This window comes from Acartia tonsa, chromosome 13 (genome assembly GCF_053477335.1).
Source record: "Acartia tonsa isolate MP-2025a chromosome 13, ASM5347733v1, whole genome shotgun sequence".
Taxonomy (NCBI): Eukaryota; Metazoa; Arthropoda; class Copepoda; order Calanoida; family Acartiidae; genus Acartia; species Acartia tonsa.
In genome coordinates, this window is record NC_137272.1 from 11,887,571 (window position 1) to 11,909,930 (window position 22,360).

Below are 22,360 nucleotides of genomic sequence, written 5' to 3' on the forward strand. Positions count from 1 at the left end.
TCAGTATTCGAAGTTTTTACGCCAACGAATGAGATTACGTGTTTATAAATCTTTGGATATCAAAGTAATTTAACAGTCCATTGTTCCTTGCCTTGCATTTAAGACATATTTAAAACTCCAAAAATCAAAAAGAAAAAAAATAGTAACATGTACATAAAAACCTTTAAGTAGGATTGTTGCGCTAATAATATCTTGCTAATCATCATAGGAATCATTAGACAAAATATCAGATAACTAAGATGGTCTTTAATTTCCACTGCTAAAGTTCAATATATTGGAAATGGAGGAAACCATTTAACCACAATTACGCCTCCCATACTATTAAAAAAAATCATCATTCTATTACACTAGTTAACAAACAAATTGACCATTTTTATGTTGAACAGTGTTGGAGCAGGAATGCCCAGTCTAATTGGCGGCTGGCTAAATCAAGGTAAATAAAACTTTCAAAGTAGCGTAGCAACTCTTTAATTACGTTAAGTCTGTACGGTCTTTTCTCATTTTTTATCATAAAATATAAAAAAATGTTTAGATTTCTTTATTGTCGATATCTGCCTTTTCATACAGAAAATAATGTTTTCTTTTATAATACTTCCCTACTTTTATTAATTGATTTGAATTGTAATTGTCAATCTTGGAATCATATTTATCCACCCTGACCAACAATAATTATTTAGAATATGATCTGTGTCACTCTTGGGGACTGACAGAATCATATCTGGCCACCCTGACCTATAATAATTATTTAGAATATGATCTGTGTCAATCTTGGGGACTGACAGAATCATATTTGGCCACCCTAACCTATAGTAATTATTTAGAATATGATCTGTGTCAATCATGGGGACTGACAGAATAATATCTGGCCACCCTGCCATATAATAATTATTTAGAATATGATCTGTGTCAATCTTGGGGACTGACAGAATCATATCTGGCTACCCTGACGTTTAATGCAGCAAAAGCCTCCTTTGCTAATGATGCTATGAAAAAGGAAATATTAAAGGTAAAATGTATTAGCTTCACCTAAAAATTGTTTAAAGTTTAAATCACTTTTGTAAAAAAGGCCTTCGGACCCGCAACATTTGTGGCTCGAATTATCTTACTTGATGGTTTTGAATTTGGCGTCAAAACTAAAGATTTTTAAGAGACAAAAGAATCAAAGAGTTAGTTGTTTTAAAAAGTTGGCCATTTTGTTTCCTTTGAACTGTAGGGAGGGAGAGTACATTATGCTTATACTAGTCTCCAAAGTTTTATAATAACATTTTCTTGCCTTAACAACTTTACGGACTTTTATTGAATTTTGATATGTTGGTTTATTAAGTTGTCTAACGTTTCAACAACTAATTGTAACTTTCTGGAGGGTTAATTTTGTGTATCATCATTGGGGTTGTATCACTTTAGATCCCTGGTTTAACTGGTAACCATAATATTTTGTAGGAGCTGAGAAAAGCGTATGGACTGGAGGACAAGGTGGAGCTAGAAATATTCATCAACCACAAGTGCGGTCAACCTGACGATCCAAAGAAGAGGATTAAAATGACATTCTAATCCAGCGGCGGTGGCGTGCTCAGGAATTCTAAACCAGCGGAGCAGAGGCGTGCACAGGAATTATTAAACCCAGTAATCATGGGATAGGACAATTCTAAAGTTAAAAAATTAATTTTAAATATTCAGAATTAAATTATCTTCAAAATATGACTTTGAAAAATTAAATTTTTCGGTGTTTTACCTCAAAATACCTAATCGAGGTGTAGTTTTTTTTGTGTGTTTTACTTTGAGTCTGGCTAAGTTATAAGTTATATTTGGTAATGGGTAGCCCCGCGAGATTCTCTTATCCTAATTTTAAATTTTTATCTTATGGGGGGGGGGGGGGGGAGAATTCAAGGCTCAGCATTTTAAGAGAAAGCACCAATTTTGTTTTTTAGATAAAGGTTCTTTTTTAATGCCTTGTTATTCTTTATGGTGTCATTAAAATCATTGTTTTAAGGATTGTTTTTATCAAATTTTTACTTCAATCTTTGTTTATCGTGTTCTGTTGTTTCATAAAAACATCTTTTTGTGTTGTATCCTATAATTGTTGTGTATAATAATATTAAAAGCGAAACTTTTCTATAATTAGGGTCGGTCCGTACTTCCGTCCGTCAGACAGATAGCTTTTTTCGTTAATTTAGGCATGTTAGAATTGTCCTATCGATTTCAAACTTTGCAAGGTGATTCCTTGGCAACTCTATAATAATTACCAGAATGTCCGTACGTCCATTTAGAATATGTTGATTTTTTTTACTTTTTTAACAACAAATTTTTATGTGATCTGATCATCCGACTGGTCTGATTTTTGGTATGTTAATTCCTGGGACAAAAAAGTATAATGTTATAAGCGAAGCAACTCTATAATCAAGTCCTAAAAATGTAAGTATGTCCATAAACATTATCCTGTATCAAGCAGTTTTTCAACAAATCTAATTACGATTCTGCTTCGACTCTTTTACATTTATATTCTGATTTTTCAGTTCTGACACTATATAAGTGTTAATGTCCGTTTGTCTTACCGTTTCAGTGCTTCGCTTTTATGGATGTTGTCATCCTTGTTAGTTATATTTGTTGTTGAAATTCTAAAATAAAATATATGAGTAATATTATGAAGGGGTAAAGGAGGCAGCTTATTACGCCTAATAATAAATGACGTCACACAATACAAATGACCAATAAAAGGCAAGTATATATTTTATCATTGGTCAATTACAATGTATACTGGCCTTTCATTTATAACATATATTTGTGGCGTCATTTATATTAGGCACCATATGCTGCTTCGGGGCAAGGGGATGGCACTTTTATTTAATTTTAATGTATCTACCAAGTTGTGAAAATCAAAATTATCAAATTTGTAGATTAATATAATAGAAAAAAGTTACTTTGAACAAGCCAATGATAATTCAAACAAAGCCAACAAATGGCAGGATAAGATAATCAATTTTGTAGGTATAATCTACTGTCCATTGACCCCTACTTGTTACTAGGTATTTGTGAAAGATTAGGTAATTTCTCCACCATTTAATGAATCCTCATATAAAAGTAACAGGATGTTCGTCTGTCTGTCTATCTGTGTGTTTTTACATAAAGATCTCACTAACCGAAGCTTCTCGTGGGTCTAGGAAAGGTTTATTTTAATTAGTATCGCCCCAGGAAAAAATACCCAATCCAGCCCCCCTACAAATTTCTTTTTAATTCTTTAATGGAAATTTTACACATAGTTTTTTAAATGATAGATTGATAACCTGTCAATTTACCATGCCTTGAAATCTTAAGTAGGTTTTAGGTCCTCTTCTTCGAATACAGAGCCCCTAAATGCTAGAGGGAAAGCCACTAGAATTGAAAAATTACATTAAATATATATATTGTATAATATTAGATCAATTATCAATAATCCAATTCTTCTTAATAAATACTGCCATGTTTGTTCTTTATTTAATTCTGTATGGTTTTAACATGCAAATGATGTTCTATAAAACTTAGTTTAATTTACTAAAATGTGGATGTAACTTTGTTATGTTTAACTGTTATTAAAAGCGAAGATTTTTTCTATAATTAGAGTTAGTCCATAATAACACATTGTTATTATCGTTATTTAGGAATGTTAGAATTGTCATATCGATTTCAAACTATAATTTTGAAATTGATTCCTAAAACAACTAGGTAAAATATTATAAGCGAAGCTTCTCTGTAATCAAAGCCTAAAAATGTAAGTACAGGGTGGGCCACATAAATCCGGACTTTTTTCAAACGGCCATAGCACCAAAACTACTTGACCAATCAGGACGTTTAACCACACTTTAAAAAGCTTAGGTAATTACCTTTTTGCCCATAAAATTTTTGGACGATGGAGGACGTGTACTCTGAGCTGGCAGCGCTTATGTTCAACATGGCATATTCAAAATGAGCGCTAGTTTACCCTAGATTCTCAACTTGGGCCCACTAAATCTGATCTCAGCCCATTTGTAACTGAGTTAGACTTATGAAACTTACTGGAGATACTGTTAGATACTTAATGAAGACACCAGAAAAGACTAGAGCTCTCTATCACATCTGGTTTGACCATAGTACTCCGGCAAAGTGAAACGTGGCAGATTTTAAGGTGTCAAAAATGTCAAAAAACTTGAAAATTTCTCGGTTTTCGACTCCATGGGCCCATTTGGAACCTTAAAAATAGCTTTAGACTATGTGTTGTGATGATAACCCTAGTTTAATCTTCATGCCATTTCCAAAAAGGTATAAAACGTTGTTCTAGCTTAAATGTGGCCAAAATGATAGCCGCCGTGTCGAAGGGTAGCTTGAAAGATGGGTATATTTGGATCCTGCGGTTACTCACGTCCCTAAGGAGATGTGGCCTCCCAGCAGCCCCGATCTCCATCCAATTGACTTATGGGCCTGGAGCGCAATTAAAGCAAGAACCAATAGACGCGCCCATACCACAAAGACCTCCCTGATTGCCACTATCAAGGAGAAATTCGCCATCTTGGACAGGGACATGGTGACCAGGGGCGGGGGGCGGTTTAGGGGGCGGGTAAAGGCGGTGATTGAGGCTGGAAGCGATTTTATTGAATAATCTAATAGTCATATACCTAGTTTGCTTCCCAGTTTTTAAAATTCAATAAAATCTTTAAAATTGACGATTTTATGTTCATTTGTCTAAAAATAAGAAAAAGTCCGGATTTATCTGGCCCACCCTGTATGTTCTCAATCAATACCATGTATATAAGCAGTATTGCAACAAAGGGGTAGTTTCACGAAATGCATTTGAACTTAATTTAGTGAACCGCATATTTTTTCCTAGTTATTGGGTTAAACTACATTTATATGGCATATATTTGAAATAAATTCAATTTTCTACCATGTAGTTTTTATAATATCAAGACTTAAAAATTGTCTTTTTGTGATATATACAAATTAAAAAGACGATTTTCAAGTCTTGATATTTTAAAATCTACGAGGTAGAAAATTGAAATTCTTTCAAATATATGCCATATAAATGTAGTTTAACCATTTAACTAGGATAAAATATGCGGTTCACTAGATTAAGTTCAAATGCATTTCATGAAACTACCCCTTTACATTTAAATCATGTGGAACTCTATAACATACTACTCTATATACACATTCTTGTCGGATCGTAAAGGAACAGCCACAATATCAACCCAGAAGATTCAATTGAGCCTTTCAGTAAAATTTCGTAATAGTTGGAGTCAAAATACGGAATCTTGTGCTTTTTAGAACATGAATAGAAAATAAATCCACATTAATAGAATAATAAGTTTATTTAGTTTGAGTCAAAGTATAATTTTCAACTGATATTTTTTTGACAAATTTTGATGATATACTTTAGTAGAAATGACACTGTAGCATTCACGTCTCCTTATACAGAGTTTTATCGGATTGAAGAGCCCTAATTTTAATTTCGTATAGCAATGAAAGTTTGAGACACACCTAATGGTGAATTCTAATCAATTTTTATTTATGATTACTTGTTCTTTTCTTAAAAACGGCCCCCCCCCCCAAAAAAAAAAAGACAATTAAAGTTCTTCATCCCAGCCTAAAACCTGCTTTAAACCCATATTAAACATTCCTGAAAACTAAGAACAGTAAGTCCTATCCGTTCGCATAATCTTACTGGACATTTATAACAGCTACTATAGTTTATCAAAAGATCAACATAAAATAAATCTCCTAACTGATAAAACTATGGGTAGGAGAATTTCAAAAAAAGAGACTTAACAAAAACAAAACATTACAATATCAAAATCAACTTTTATGCACCAAAAACAATTTTCACAAAAAATAAACCAATAATTAGGACTTGCGGCAATTTTACCCTAATTTAGAGAAACACCAAAATGGCAGTAAAAAAAATGCTTTAAATTGGTACATGTAAATTTCAATTATCATATTAATAATTTCTTTGTGGTACACCATCGCCTTTTCTATTATTTACCACTTTTAAACAAAAGCTAATGTTAATGTTAAAATAATATATATAATTACAAACATAATATTAAAATAAATGCGTAGTCTTATCAAATATAACATAAAAGTAAATAAAAAATAACAATAATAATCACAGTTTACAAATAAAAAACTAAAAATTGAGGAATGGTAGGTTACAAGCAAGAGTGACTATTGCAACAAAACAACACAAAACGCGGCATTATTCTTGGAAATGCGCAAGCGCGCCAAATATTTGGCGTAAATTATGAATATAAGGTAACATACTTTTAAATAGTATTAAAAAATGCATTATATTTGTGATAAAAATGCTGTGTAATTTTGGCAACTTTAAAGACAACAGTTTTAAAATAAACCCATAACCATCTGTTGAATAAAAATAAGTAATTTGAAGCTGATTTCTGAGCATAAAAAAGGTACAGTGTGCAAGAAAACGCAAAAAATATTGAAAATGCCTTGAAATAAGTGCACCTTAAATAAAAATATTTTTTAAAAATTTGGCACAGACTACAAGAGTTCTAAATAGCAATTGTTAAGTAGGCATAATTTTGATTTTTATAACTTTATCTTCTGAATGTTCTTTTTTCACAACAAAAGACACAAACATGTATGTAGATAAAACAAGGCAATACAAAAAATATGATAAATATTTTTAAAATAGCATAAAATGATATTTTATTATGTGCAATAATAAATATAAAAATAATTTCATTTTGGTTTTCTTGGTGGCTGGCAAAAGGACAAGGGTCAATACCAATTCTGACAAAACAGCAACCACTTGTTGTAATAGCACATTTTTAGGCCTCAAATGAAGTTTTCTAGAGGGGCGGCAACTATTGTAGACATCTTGTAATCCAAGTACCGAGAAGCAATATCACAGAAAACAAAAAATGGATATTTATTTACAAAATATAGAACTCAGTAACTAAAGCATTAAATGATAGAATGAAAATTCTAGATAAAAATTATTAATACTATTATTAACTAACTTAAAATAAAAGGGATGAGTAGGTTGCGCTAAAAATCCGTAAAGGTGTGAGTTTTAAGGCTTTAAAATAGAAGGTAGCAGAACGGTAATATTCACTAAATATGTGTATATCTATTGAAAAGAACTATAGACATTTTTTTAAAAAGTTAACTTAAAACCCTCAACCTATAAGGATTTTTAGCGCAACCTACTCCTCCCTTTTTAGAGTTCTGTGATATTTCTTTAAGATATCAATACATACAGGGTGCGCCACATAAATCCGGACTTTTTTCAAACGGCCATAGCACCAAAACTACTTGACCAATCATGACGTTTGACCACACTATAAAATGCTTGGTTAGTTATCTTTTTGCCCATAAAAATTTTTAGACGATGGAGGACGTGTTCTCCAAGCTGGCAGCGCTTATGTTCAACATGGCAGAATCGAAACGCGCTGATAGTTTACCCTGGATTCTTGACTAGGGCCCACTAAATCTGACCCCAGCCCATCTGTAGGTGAGGTAGAGTTATACAACTTGCTGGGGATACTGTTAGATACATAAGTAAGACACTAAAAAAGACTAGAGCTCTCTATCTGAAATGGCTTGGCTGTAGTACTCCATCAAAGTGAAACATGGCAGATTTTGAGAGGTCGAAAACGTCAAAAATCGTGAAAATTCGTGAAAATTTCTCGGTTCTCGACTACATGGGCCCATTTGTAACCTTAAAACTCGTTTTAGACTATGTGTTGCGATGATAACCCTAGCTTAATCTTCATGCCATTTCTAAAAAGGTATTGCACGTTGTTCTAGCTTAATTGTGGCCCAAATGAGAGCCGCCGTGTCGAAGGGTAGCTTGAAAGATGGGTGAATTTGGATCCTGCAGTTACTCACGTCCCTAAGGAGATATGGCCTCCCAGCAGCCCCGATCTTCATCCAATTGACTTTTGGGCCTGGAGCGCCATTAAAGCATGAACCAATAGACGCGCACATACCACAAAGACCTCCCTCATTGCCACTATGAAGGAGAACTTCGCCAACTTGGACAGGGACATGGTGACCAGGGTCTGGGGGCGGTTCAGGGGGCGGGTAGAGGCGGTGATTGAGGCTGGCGGCGATTTTATTGAATAATCTAATAGTCATATAGCTAGTTTGCTACCCAGTTTTTAAAATTCAATAAAATCTTTGAAATTGACGATTTTATGTTAATTTTTTTTAAAATAAGAAAAAGTCCGGATTTATGTGGCGCACCCTGTAGATTACAAGATCTATGAAATAACCATTACCCACAATAAGAAAATTTAAGTAGGTAAATAACATTTTAAATAATATTTTGTTTGCACAAATAGTCATTTGTCAAATTCACAACAGTTTCTTTCTTTTAAGTAGGTAGATACTTTGGGTACATGGCAGATTTACCACTAGCAACAATACAGTGATATTACTGTCATAAACACAGTGATTTGCTGTCATAAACACAGTTTTACTGTCAAATTCACACCTGCATTTTTAGGGGGTATGACAAAAATACAGTTATTGCACTGGCATATTCACAGTTTTGCTGTCAATTATACACCTACATATTGACAAAAATACATCTGTTAAATTTAGAATTTGTCAATTATACACCTACATATTGACAAATATACATCTATCAAATTTATACCTACATATTTATCCATAAAATTTGATACATCTATTACATATAGAAAAATATGTGTATTAACCCACTTCAATGTTGTAGCATTATACATACCCTTTGATTTACTCCCCTCTTTCTCCCCTTCTCATATCAGATTAAAAGTAGCTACTCACCAATAAACATCTGATCGGTAAAATATTGTTTATATATCTATAATACAAAGTAGAACGATGTCTGTCCATCTGTCCGTCCGTCCGTCCCTTAAGATCTCGGTAACCACTGAACCGATCGGATTCTACTCTTGAGGGTATATACCTATTGGTCCTGTGGTGGTTTTAAGCTATTTTCTTGGGGGGTGGGACACCCCCAACCCCCCAAAAAACAAAAAAAATCCCCCCCATTTTTTTTTTTTTTTTTTTTTTTTTTTTTTGTAGAAGAATTCTTTTGTAGAAATATTCTTTTGTAGAAGAATTCTTTTGTAGAAGATTTCTTTTGTAGAAAATTTCTTTTGTAGAAGATTTCTTTAGTTCTTCTTATTTTTTTTTTTGAATTTTTTTTGTTGTCATCTCTTGGGGCAAAGCCCCTAGAGGCTAGGGGCGAAGCCGCTAGTTGTGAATAATGTAATTACAAATAAGTTTAGTTTCAATTATGTCTTCATCTCAGATCTTGAGAGAGAGCGCCATGTTCTGCAAAGTATCAGCAGAGGTCATGGTTGTGGACGTGGTCGTGGTGCCAGCTCTGTGAGGGGTAGAAAACCATGTCCTTCTTGTAATAAGAAATATTCCAGTTCCTATTTACCACGGCATATTAAAATCTGTAAACCAGTGCCTGTACCTGTGCCCGTACCTGAAACTGTACCTGAACCTGGACATAGTTCAATTCCGACGTCTACATCTGTACCTATATCACCACTAGATCCTGATGCTGTCATAGAAGAGGGAAGAAATATTTTCTTCTCCTTTGATGTAGGTTTAGCTATTAACACTGATTCCAAATAACTCTTTCTCAATTAGAAGACGAAGTTTTCTCGTTAGAAAGATCAATTTTAGATATCAAACAAGCTGGCCCTTATTGTCACTAAGTTGGGGAGCTTTATGGTCCACCTCGCCAACATAATCTTTATGGAAGTGGGGACATGAGAGAGTTATAAGTTTTAACAACTTTGTCGAAATATTTATAATTAATATTAATTTAAAAGTAGGTGTATTTTTGTCATCAAAACTGTGAATTTGACAGCATACTCGAATTTCATGGGTGTGAACTTGACAGTAAAACTGTGTTTATGACAACGGAAAGATGTAATTTTGACAGTGGATAAAAAAATATTGCCAAAAATACAGCTAAAAACGAAATTGACAAAAACACACCCAATTTTTGTCAAAAACACAGTGGCTGTATTTTTGCTAGTGGTAAAAGTGGCAGCACCCCGATACTTTCCACGTATTCCTATTTTTTAAATATCTTTCTTCTACAGTATAAGTTATAAGTAGATAATGATTATTATAAAATCTTTTCTTATTTTTATCTAAGTGGTCCATTGGGTAAGTTATAATTAAGTAGGGTTTGGTTTAATATACATTTTTAATATTCAAAATTATTTTAATTTCAAGGTTCCTTTTGTGATTTTCAAAGAAGTTTTATTAGGCCAAATTGAGACGATTAGAGAGTATTATAAAACTTTTAAAAATATCCTATGCATCCAATTCCAAAGTGAATTTTTATTCTATAAATAATTTAAATTCACAGAAGTTGGATGTTATAGATGATTTACCCTTCAGATTTACTTAAATTGTAATTTTAGCTTGTTTGATGAAATGTTGGAATGCAAGGGGTTAAAAGTAAAAAGAGGACTATGCATGAATGAGAGCAAGTGATTTAAGCACCTTCCAGCTGTGAATTTGAGTATTTTTTTTCATGAATATAGGTACCTAGTATGTTTTTGTTTTATAGTTATGTCAATTAAAAAAAAATTGTTTAATTATGGTTATTTGAAAAAAAAAACTTTAAATTGTTAAGCAATTTATGAAGAAATATCATCAAATGTTTTGTTGAGTTCAAGGTGCAATAAAAACATAAACGCTTCAGAACATCAAATTCTGTAAAATGCAAAATTAAATTAATCAAACTGTTTAGATAAGGTATTCCAATTTACCACCTCTTTGCTAAATATACATTTTTATCGAAAAAGTATACTTTAGTGTCAAAATATTTGATAATTTACAATCTCAACATTTTAAATTTTTTTTGTAAAGGTCATGGTACATATAAACTTTTTTCAATCATTTAGCCCTATATATCAAAAAAAAAATATATCAACTAAAAAATATTTTACATAACTGCTAAAAGGTGCTTTATAACACTTGCTCTCGTTCGTGCATAGTCCCTTTGAAGGAAATATAAAAGGAAATGGGAGAATTATATCAGTATTTGTGTTAATTATGTATTTCATGATTTGATAATTGGAATTTTCATGGTATTATTGTGAAGTGGCAACGTTTCATATTTTCTATAAACCACAAATTATTGGTTATAACATGTGGCTTCCACAAAAAATGCGCAATTCACATGATCTTGGTAATACTACGCGGCATCTGTGCACAATCACAAAAATGCGCAAAAACACAATATTGGTAATTTTTCACGGCATCTGCGCACATGAACTGGGAAATAATAAACAACTGACATTTTCTTTGTGTTTCCATATAGCAAATATGATTCTTGCATAAGATATATGCACAATAATTTCGATCTTGGTAGTATTACGTGGCAATTCTAAAATTGATGTTTGAAAAAAATGTCTGTCTATTGAGACCATTCCTCTTCAGGATTTGTTGGTATCTGGGTAAATTCTGGAAACTGTTTTCTTCTGAAATAATTAAAGTCATGACCATTGACCAAGGTTTTTATATGAAAGTCTTGGTAATTACTGCATTTTTTAAAAGCGAAGCTTTTCTATGAGAATTTTTTATGTGATATGATAATCCGATAGATCTGATTTTTGGAATACTGTTTTCTAGGACAACATAGTACAATGTTATAAGCAAAGCATCTCTACAATCAAGTCCTAAAAATATAACTATGCCCTTAAAAATTATCCTGTAGGTATCTAATCAGTTTTTCCACAAATTTAATTACAATTTTGTTTTGACTTTTATACATTTATATTCTTATTTTATGTTCTGACACTCTACAAGTGTTAATGTTCGTTTGGCCTTCCGTTTCAGAGCTCCGCTTTTATGGATGTTGTCATCCTTGTTATATATATAAAGCAAACATATAATAATGTTAAAATCATTACAACTTTTTGTGTATTATATTGTAAAGAATGTAATCGAATATACATTCAACCTAAAGAAAAACTACTTTGACTTAAGAACTATAATTGATAACAACACAGCTATTAATTGTGCTCTTCCTAACTTGAAGAAAAAAGGCTTTCTAGTATTTTGTATATAAGTAAAAAATATTAATAAATATTTATTCTATGTCTTACCTTACCGAGGGTTCAGGATGGACCCCTGTGGGACTCCAATCCGTATAGTGTTCCCCCCTGCCCCCGCTATTGCCCACATTGTTCTGAGAAGTCATAGCCGCCCCTCCCCCACTTCCACTAATAATCCCCACCCCAGTACCCCCGCCTCCGTATGGAGATGGTGAAAACCTAACCAATTTGAATATAATAAATCAAAGTCCTTTAGAAAAGTTTAATGAAAAATGAGCTACGAGTTTCACAATGAAGAAGGTAAATTAAACTGGTAACAATGTTTTACAGCAATGTTATCTTATTTGTTGTCTAAAACTTTTTTGGTAGGTACTTTTAATGAATTAGGTACCGTATGATTCCTTCTGTATTTTAGGATTATTGGTTAGATACTTTTATATTCAAGTTCCAATCTAAAAGTATCTAACCAATAATCCTAAAATACAGAAGGGGTAATTTTGTTCATCATTGGAGACGTATATAAATTTTTCGTCCATTGTCCTATCCCTTGGGATCCCTGCAAACAGGCATTTTTTTGTGTCATAGTTTATTATATTCATTCCTAACGCCCAAACGGCTACCAGTGCTCACAAACCCAGAATCCGCCTTGGACAGCGGATACATAGCCGGCACTTCATCACTGCTAGAATCCGGCGTCGGCCGGTCGTGTGTCGGCGTCCCGCCGCCAGAACTTCCGTTACCTCCGCCAGATCCCCACCAGGGACTGCGGCTAGCGGCCGCCGCGGCTGTGCTACTGGTTGGTATATAGTTGGATTTCTTCAGGGAAGATCTAAAATATACATAAGGTACTTTAGTTTATATATTAATTCTTTAAAATTCTTACAAAGTGGTAAAGTAATGGGGTAAGATTAGTTCTTGAATACAAGTAACAGAATTTATGTCTCTGTGTGTATGGTGCTAACCAATAAACTGATATGCTTATGTAAATTGAAATCTTTAAAGGGTCTTGGGAAGGTTTATAGCTATTTTTGGAGAAAAAATCCCCCTAAAAAAATGTTATCAATCTAAACAAAAATTCTCTAGAATGTGAAGGGGTGATATATATTTATAGTCCATTGTCCCTTTTCGCAGATAAATATGCAAATTCAAAGACAATAACCTGAGAGGTTGGCGTGTAAGGTTGGGAAGTTCCAGAGTTTGTGGCCGTTCCATTTCTGGAGCTCCACCATAGGATGCCTGTCTAGATCCTCGCCTGAAAAAATTATTTAGAAAATTTAAAATTTTAGACATGGCTCAATCGAAAAGTCTTAAATATCCCATTCCCCCCCACCAAAAAAAAGAAGGTAGCGTTGGATGAGTTCCTAACCCTTACAGATATGTACCTGGAACACTCCACCCCCCGCATTAAAAAAAGGGGGAGGGGGGGTGGGAGGAATGGTCAAGAAATTGTTTACGAGAAAATTATCACCATAAAACTTTTGTCAGTTAGACTTTAAGAAAGCATTCAATTTGAAATAAGATAATTTTTTCATATTATTACAGATTTTTAAATTTATTTTTCTTTTCTAAAGTCAATTAACCTATCTCTTACTTTAAATAAAAAAGTTTTTAGGCATTTTTGAGCGTTCTAATCCTGTTCTTAAGTGGTTAAAAACTTCGTTCTACGGGATCTCACCATAGTTCGTTTCCCCCTTTAATTGACAGAAAGATAATAAAATACCTTGGTACTAAAGGGGGTGGAACAACCCTCCCCACCACATTATGATGATGTCCATCCGCCGAATACTCCCCAGAACTGCCGCCGCTGTGCGGCTCATAATATCCGCCGCCAGGCACTGAAGGATCACCGCTATAAAAGCTGCTAGAGCTGCTTCCTGTCCGCCGATGACCGCCACTGCCGCTACCCCCGCTATTCCGTGATATCACTGTTCGGTCATAACTGTAATAAAAACAAGATTAAATGCTGCTTTCCCTCAACAGTAAAATTCAAGCACCTAACACCCCCTCTCGTTTATTTGTGAATTATAGTAAAAATAAAGGGGTAGAATACCTGGGATTATTATATCCTCCAGGATGGGGTGGATAATTCTGATCCTGGAGACCTGGCAGGCCGGGATATGGATACAAATCTACATCTCTCTGATCCTAAAAAAATTATTAATTCTAATTTTCTAAAATATCTAAAAATATTATGTCATAGAGGCTGGAATTTGACGAGCCAAACCAGGGAGAGACCAAGCTATTTTATTTGTTGGCTTGAAAACTTTCGAGTAATATCATTAAATGTGATTAGTAGGTTCCCAAAAATTGGCAACAAAACTTTTCAACCAATAATTTTAGTCGACTAAAGGGAAATGGGGATGTATGTATATAGATTTATTTTCCAATGTTTTACCCCTTTAGACCTTTTTTTTTGCCTTTTCTCGGCGGTTGCGCCGCCGTTTTTTCACAGTTCCATATTGTACCCCTATAAAGCAACTGCCATGCAAAATGTCAGACCTGTGACTCTTTTTTTAGTTGAGTTCCTTTGACTTTTATTTTTTGTTTCAAAAAGTGTCACTTTCGCCCCTCCCCCCCCCCCCTTCAGAATATTATTATATTTAAATTAAAATGTAACCTTTAAATATCTAGCAGTTCTGTTCATAGTGTAGGCCGTCGGTTCTCCATAATCAAGCTGTATTCTTTCAAATACTTCTTGGGGATGGTTTAATTCCTAAAATAGTTTACATTTTTTTTATAAATCCTGAAGATATCTACCTCTCACTCTAGGTATCTTATTGACTAGTTATGTAAGAAGACCTAAAAATTTGTTTTATCCATATATGTACCTTGTACTTAATTATCATTTTTTAATCTAGATACCTTGTTTCTATCTATGAGATTTACAGTGTCATATGGGTAGAAAACACAGCTCAAATGGATTTGTAATGAATAAGAAATGTCATATTTTGTTAATCTCTGATAAATATCTATCTGGCTTTTTGTTTATTTACCTAGTAATGTCAAGAAGCATTAGGTTTATCGGGCTATTGGTCAGTATCTATTTATCAACCTGGAGATCTGAAGGTGCATGTATAGGTCTGTCAAAGCCAAGTCCAATGGGTACAGGGGGAGGGGAGGGGGGGGGGGTGGATACTATCTATCTATCTATGTACCTGGTGATGTGAAGGAGCATGTATAGGTCTGTCCAAGCCAGGTCCAGTGGCTACAGGAGAGGTTGGATACTATTTATCTATCTATCTATGTACCTGGTGATGTGAAGGAGCATGTATAAGTCTATCCAAGCCAAGTCCAGTGGCTACAGGAAAGGGTGGATACTATCTATCTATCTATGTACCTGGTGATGTGAAGGTGCATGTATAAGTCTATCCAAGCCAAGTCCAGTGGCTACAGGAGAGGTTGGATACTATATATCTATCTATGCACCTGGTGATGTGAAGGAGCATGTAAAGGTCTGTCCAAGCCAGTTCCAGTGGCTACAGGGGGGGGGGGGGGGGGTGGATGGATACTATCTATCTATCTATGTACCTGGTGATGTGAAGGAGCATGTATAGGTCTGTCCAAGCCAGGTCCAGTGGCTACAGGAGGGGGTGGATAGGACACTTTTAACTCACCGTCAGGTGAGTCAAAACTTGATTTCCTAAATTGTAATTTAAATTAAAAATATTATCAATATCAAGAATTAAAGTATATGTATTGCTTTGTAATACTGTTCGTTTCAAACAGGGACGAAAAAAACTGGTTAGTTGATCTACAACCCTTTCTTCTTTTACAATAGGTCCCAATTTTATAGATTTTAGTTGTATGACTAATTCAGTACCTAGCTACAAAAATTGAGAACGGTTAAATCAAAAATGTAATATGAAAGTAAGATTTGTTATAAAATGTAGTACAGGAGCATTATCTTTTAAATGCCTAAAATCAACATTGTTCATATGATGGATTCACCTATCTTCTCAAAGATACACCACTATCTGTATACTTTTAACATAAAAATGCCTTTCTGTATACAAACCTTACCTATGTCTTAATCCGCCACCTAACCCATGCTGCGGCGAATCTGTAAACCGTAACGGTTTTAAATCTGCCGTTGTCATGCCGTTCCCGCCATTGTTACCACCGCCCGCGCTGCCACCACCACCAACGCCCGGTAACGGCGTCCTATGGTGCTGGCTAGGCCCGTGGTATGTGGCGTGCGGGTACAGGCGGGGCCCTGCTGGCGAGGACTGGGCGTGTGCATGGCCCATGCCGCCGGTGGTGCCAGGACCGCCGTCACCGCCGCCAAGCGGATGTAGTTTCGGGTGAAATGGTGCTACATTGGTTAACCTGAAGAAAGAATGTGTGTTTGCGTTTGGGATGCACAAAGTGATTACTTTATTCATGTCAAATTCTCATTTTCAATATTTCGGTACAACAATAAATTTCAAATTAAAACTTGAAGTGGAGAGGGGGGGGGTGGATTATTTTAATTGTATTAATACTAAAGGGGTAGTTTCACGAAATGCATTTGAACTTAATTTAGTGAACCGCATATTTTTTCCTAGTTAATGGGTTAAGCTACATTTAAATAGCATATACTTGAAATGAATTCAATTTTCTACCACGTAGTTTTTAAAATATCAAGACTTGAAAATTGTCTTTTTGTGATATATGCAATTTAAAAAGACGATTTTATAGTCTTGATATTTTAAAAACTACGTGGTAGAAAATTGAAATTCTTTCAAATATATGCCATATAAATGTAGTTTAAACATTTAACCAGGATAAAATATGCGGTTCACTAAATTAAGTTTAAATGCATTTCATGAAACTACCCCTTTAAAGGAAATTTTCTCAAGAATATTAGGATAAAAAATAAAGAAAGAGAGAGAAAGGTATCATTAAAGATTTTGATTTCTTTACCCAAATATTTATAACATTGGTAGGACGTGAAGATTCATTCATATTCCATATTCATTCATATGCCTGTATTTCTATAAAAACAGAGAGGGAGAGGACATTGGACTGTAAATTATTGTACCCAAAGTTCTATAAAAACATTTTCTTATTTTATACTTTAAAACTTTGCTTCAACTAAGCATTTGCTACAGAGAGGTAATTGAATGTACATAAATGTAAAGTCCATTGTCTTATCCCTTAATATCCCTGTGTATATGCACATGCATTGACACTGACCTTACATCACAGCCAACTGCCACGGATGCCAGCATGGAAGACATATTGTAGAGCATCAAATGGATTGCACCTGCAAAAAAAGTACAGGTTATTTTTCAACAATTAAAAATGGAAAAACAAAATATTTACCTAGCCTTTGAACTTTTGCCTGATTGCAGCCAGATTGCAAGTAAATATATATCTACTTGCAATCTAGATAACTTCTTTATATAAATCTGTCTAAATATCAATCTACTTTCTATCATCTTGCTAACTTAACCATTTTGCTTAAAGATTGCTTCTGACTGCAGGGTAGATATCTATCTGCCTACTATCTGCTTTCTACCTGCTATCTTATCCATTTTTCACTGAGATTGCTACCAGAATAAATGGTAGGTATCTTTTTGCTAGCATCCATAGTACCTATCCACTTGCTGTCTACTTGCTATCTACTTATTAACAACGTATCCTCTTGCTAGCTTACCAATTTTGCCCGAGATTGAACCTTATTGATTCCAGAATAAAGGGTAGATAAATATCTACTTGCATTCTAGATATCTTCTTGATATTAATCTGTCTATATATCTATTTGTTATCCTCTTACCCATTTTGCCCTGAGATTGCTCCTGATTGGTGCCCGAGTGAAGGGTAGGCAAGGGAACTGTAGAATAATTTTCTCTGTCCTCGTTTTCAACTAAAACATAAAAAAATAATAAAAATTGGAAATATATTATTTTAGTATCGCAACAACTCTGTAAGTAATGAAAATACAATCTCATACAATCCTTTAGTTTCTAAGCAGTCAATCTCTAAACTGGAAATGTTGCTATCTATATTTTTCTGTATCAGTACTGTATAACAATAAATTGTTATTTTGTTATTTGTGCGCTACTTACAAACAATACTGTCCTTGTTACTGACAATATTTGTACAGGTTTTAAATTAAGGGTAAAATAATTCAATATATGTAGGATGAAACTATAATGCTTCTAAAGGTATTGTTTATACTATGCATGGTCTAAAGTTTTGGGTAAAGGGTGAGGGGAGAGGTGTGCACTTCAGAAAATATACATTCACCCTTCCCCCGTCTGCCTTTTTGTAACAGCTATGGAATTGGTAAAATGTAAAAACTAGAATGTCAAAAAGTAAGGTGTAAAAGAATTTGAGTAAACAATCAAAAATGCTGTCTCATAAGAATCCAATGGAATATAAAACTTAAGAAATTATTTACAAAGGGGTAATGTTCAAATTTTAACAGTAACAAAGTATAACATCAATACAACATTGGCGCGCACAGGGTTTTGCCATGGGGGTGTAAACCTTCAGGGGATGAAGAAGGAGGGAAAACAGGACTTCCCAATTACAGCTTAAAGGGGGGTATTTAAACCCTCCTACTCCCCCCTTTCGCACGCATGTGACTACAACATTTAACAGTTTTTAGAAACTGTGCCACGAAAAATTTAAAAAATATAATAATACAGTATTTAATTCATGCAAGGCGTCATTCTTGTTGTAATTCCTATGTAAAAAAAATCATTATCATTGGTAGCAGTTCATTCTAGGTGCAAAGGAAAGGTGCTAAAGGTTCTTCAATTAAAGGGTAACCAGTATTTTGCTAGTTTGATTACTGAGGAAAAGTCACACTTCAAAAAAGTGGAATTAAAAAAAAATAAAGACACAAATTTAAACATTGGCAAAAAGGAAAGGGTAGGAAAAAGACTCTTTTTCAGAAATCGAACAAGCATGAAAAATTGCCTTTATAATAATTTAGCATCGAGTAGTCAACACTAGACAATGCACACTCAGACTTAGATGGGTGAACCAGCAAAAAATCCTCGAACGCTGAAAATTGTATTAGTTATTTTATTTCCTCTCATTAGTCTAAAACACGGTTTGATTAATGAATGCTTTTACTACTTTGAAGTAAAACTTCCTAGTGTATCTAGAATGTTTTTGAGATGTTTTCCACTTCCAGAGTTAGTTTACTGAAATTATTTTGATATTTCCTTAGATCCCACAAACCACACATAGGCTTGTACAATGTACAAAAAAACTTTTGTGCCTCTATCTTTTCTTACTTCATCTTATACTTTTAATAATTGTCTGAATTGATTGTACTGTGATTACCATTCAAAAAAGAATATCATAACTTTTTGTTACCTAAAAGATTTTTAAAAACAAATAAAAATTAATCCACACCTTCGGTTAAAGTTGACTGAGGGGTAGGTAGAGGTCTGACAGGTTTTTCAAGGCTTGGAGCTGATTTACTCCATCTAAACAGACATTATTGATTATTCTTTATGTAACAGAATTGCTTTTGGTTAACTATCAAATGCTCTGCTAAAGTCTAAGAAACCACAAATAGCTTTTTTACTTTAACAAAGCTGGTTCTGGAATATGAGAAATATACTTTAATAAATATAGATAATGGTATTTTTCTTCTATAAGTTAAAGTAACTAGCTTTTTTTAAAACAAGAAAACAAACTCTTGATAAAAACTGACCAATTTTGAATGTAAATGGGTGTAATAAGATTCTGTTGAAAGAGTTTGATTCACTTACCATGATATATTAGTAATTAGATATATAGATATTTAAAGTACTATAACAAAAGGTCTTGGTATATTTTATTTATACCCATTTAACCTTGATATAATACTGACCTATTTTGAGTATTGCATATATTAGGCCTCTGTTTGATAGATTGTGAGCTGGGACCCCAGGTTTTACCTTTAATCCCGTCGGCAGGCACTGAAAAATTATAATTAATACAAAAGAAATTTCTGCATGAATATCTATTAAAACTACTTTTAAGCTAGGTATTTTAAGTAAACCTACTAGGTATTAAATAAAACAAATATTTTTTTAGCTCAAAAAATACTATGATTGGGACAAAATTAAAATATCATACCTACAAGAAGTATTTTTTTGATTGGCAAAAAAGTAAACCCTAAAATAGTTTGACATAGCTAAAACATCAATGCATTTTATATATTAACTATAAAGAGTGACTAATAATTTTAACATAAAATAGAACAAATGAACAATACAAATATTAAATTGAAAATAAAGAGGTGCATATAAATCTGTGTTCTAACATAAAATATCTGAAATAACACATGCAAAACATAACAAGCAAATAATAAAACTGAAGTCTATTTATATAAAATCAAAGAAAAATAACATATTAATATGAGGTATAGATTATATTATGTGGTTTTAGATCTACAATGTTCTTTAACTTAATTATCAAAATCTAGAGACAGCCTACAGAGATATACAAAATATTTATGTAGTGAAGAAAATATATTTACATGTTAAAGTTGTATCTTCACACCACTGATATTATACATAAGAACCCATATTCATTACAATACCAAAGTGGGGTATTATATCTAAAATATACTTCAACTTGGTTTTCAAGTGGAGAATAGTAAGAATAAGGACCAGGGAAAATGACAAAAGAAATCATTTACATATCCATCATGTTTTTTTCTATAATTTTTTTGTCCGTTAAAAACTTAATAACCTCTCCAATTAAATCAATATACATCCTAATTGATAAATAACAAAATTATCCTCATGGAGTAAAAAAGGTTTAGACAGTGCACTACTAGTTTGAAACCAACCAATTACAATTCAATAAAAGCCCAAAAAGTTTGGTAGCCTACAAATAAGAAAACTTGTTTATAAAACTTTGGGTAAATTTTTTTGTTTACAGCCAAGTGTTCCTTCCTCCCTGAGTTTTCTAAACTAAAGATGAGGAAAACCAATCAGGAAAACTTATTCTTTTTTCTATCTTATCAGTTTCTTGTGTTCATCAATCTTATCATTTTATTTCCTACTAGCGGCTTCGCCTCAAGAGGCCTCTAGGGGAACTTACGGTAGAGGGGAGGAATCCAATCCACCCCCTTCCTCCCAAATTTCCATGTTTTGGGTGGACATTTTATTCTTGGGATGATTTCTTTTTGGAGTATGGTTGTACCCTCCCCCAAAAATAGTTTTACTCCTTTCTAGGACCTATGAGAAGCTACATTGCAAAGGAAAACCATGTCGGTTCGGCAGTTAGCGATATCTTTCGAGGCCCAGACATACACATAGATATCGAGTTGCTTTTATATTAGAATTCAATTAGATGCTTGATTGTATTATGAACATAGCAAATCAAGAAGACTAAATTTTAATTTTAATTCTAAATTCATTTCTTTATTCTATCCAACTGATATAAATTTTTATGATTAAAATTTTGACTTAATCCTTAAATTAATTTTAAGTGTATAAAACAATGTTATCATGTGCTTTGTGAATATTATGTTTTGGTTATCTAACTGATATAGAAACTTGTCTCCTTTAGGCAGAGTAGCTCAAGTGGAGTTGGAAAAAGTGTCAAGACAAAACAACATGTTGGGAATTCAAAGAAAGTGTGTATAAGCTTTAAGTTAGTAATTTTAGCTTAAGTTTTCTAATAGGATGAGTCTTGCAAGTGATTTATTGACTTTGAATTTAGACCTTCTGATTAAAAAACCTTCAAAGTAGCATGAAAGAAAAATGTTGTATGCCTTGATGACAATCTAAGACCATTTTCAAATAATCAGATTCAGATTCTGACAAGATTAGATAAAATCTGACAGATCTCCAAAACATATTTGGGTTTGATGAATTCATAATGTTGGTCAAGAAATGGTAATTCATTTAAAACCAAAATCAGATGTGACTTTAATTTGCTACAACAGATTGAATAAATACCTGCTGTGAAACTTGATACATTCCCAGAGAGACAACTTAAAGTTATGCATACACATCAGTTTAAACTTTCAGGTATACCCAGGGAGATAGGGATACTTGATATATTCCCAGAGAGACAACTTAAAGTTATGCATACACATCAGTTTAAACTTTCAGGTATACCCAGGGAGGCAAAGATACTTAATATATATACTATATATTTTTCTATGGATAGCTGTTAGAAATCTGACATAGCAGGATTCGAATATTATATACTCCTAATGTTTTTTAATAATACACCATGTTGGTTGAGAATCAAACCTATAACCTATTCAACCTATTAAACACCTTGTACTAAAGTACCTAAATCTTTAAATCATTTATTCCCTTATTCCCTGAAAAAGTTTGTAGATGAAGTGATAGATGTAG

The 22,360-nt window shown here is 33.4% G+C and overlaps 2 protein-coding genes across 2 annotated transcripts in view; one reads left to right on the forward strand and one right to left on the reverse strand.

The window, feature by feature from the left end:
• Positions 1 to 388: 388 nt before the first annotated feature.
• Positions 389 to 1,758, forward strand: LOC145334888 (adenosine deaminase-like). The gene is made up of 3 exons (XM_080180503.1): positions 389 to 433; positions 894 to 1,006; positions 1,441 to 1,758. Exons 1-3 carry the CDS (start codon positions 400 to 402, stop codon positions 1,549 to 1,551), a joined length of 258 nt encoding a protein of 85 aa, XP_080036629.1. The 5' UTR covers positions 389 to 399; the 3' UTR covers positions 1,552 to 1,758.
• A 3,541-nt stretch (positions 1,759 to 5,299) lies between these two features.
• Positions 5,300 to 22,360, reverse strand: part of slpr (mitogen-activated protein kinase kinase kinase slipper) — a 53,466-nt gene continuing 36,405 nt past the window's right edge. The window contains exons 20-33 of the mRNA XM_080146375.1: positions 19,870 to 19,957; positions 19,407 to 19,480; positions 18,963 to 19,049; positions 17,812 to 17,901; positions 17,229 to 17,298; positions 16,074 to 16,379; positions 15,582 to 15,693; positions 14,671 to 14,766; positions 14,104 to 14,198; positions 13,774 to 13,992; positions 13,213 to 13,305; positions 12,654 to 12,882; positions 12,105 to 12,271; positions 5,300 to 11,477 (exon numbers count right to left, since the gene is read on the reverse strand). Of these exons, the coding sequence (XP_080002501.1) occupies positions 11,414 to 11,477; positions 12,105 to 12,271; positions 12,654 to 12,882; positions 13,213 to 13,305; positions 13,774 to 13,992; positions 14,104 to 14,198; positions 14,671 to 14,766; positions 15,582 to 15,693; positions 16,074 to 16,379; positions 17,229 to 17,298; positions 17,812 to 17,901; positions 18,963 to 19,049; positions 19,407 to 19,480; positions 19,870 to 19,957 (1,790 nt within the window). The 3' untranslated portion in view covers positions 5,300 to 11,413. The remainder of the gene's footprint in view (positions 11,478 to 12,104; positions 12,272 to 12,653; positions 12,883 to 13,212; positions 13,306 to 13,773; positions 13,993 to 14,103; positions 14,199 to 14,670; positions 14,767 to 15,581; positions 15,694 to 16,073; positions 16,380 to 17,228; positions 17,299 to 17,811; positions 17,902 to 18,962; positions 19,050 to 19,406; positions 19,481 to 19,869; positions 19,958 to 22,360) is intronic.

Excerpts from the sequence above, each read along its gene's own strand:
- LOC145334888 (XM_080180503.1), top strand. The coding sequence starts at position 400 with ATGCCCAGTCTAATTGGCGGCTGGCTAAATCAAG. Across the intron at positions 434-893 it reads TGGCGGCTGGCTAAATCAAG|AATATGATCTGTGTCAATCT; the intron begins GTAAATAAAACT and ends ATAATTATTTAG. Across the intron at positions 1,007-1,440 it reads TGAAAAAGGAAATATTAAAG|GAGCTGAGAAAAGCGTATGG; the intron begins GTAAAATGTATT and ends AATATTTTGTAG.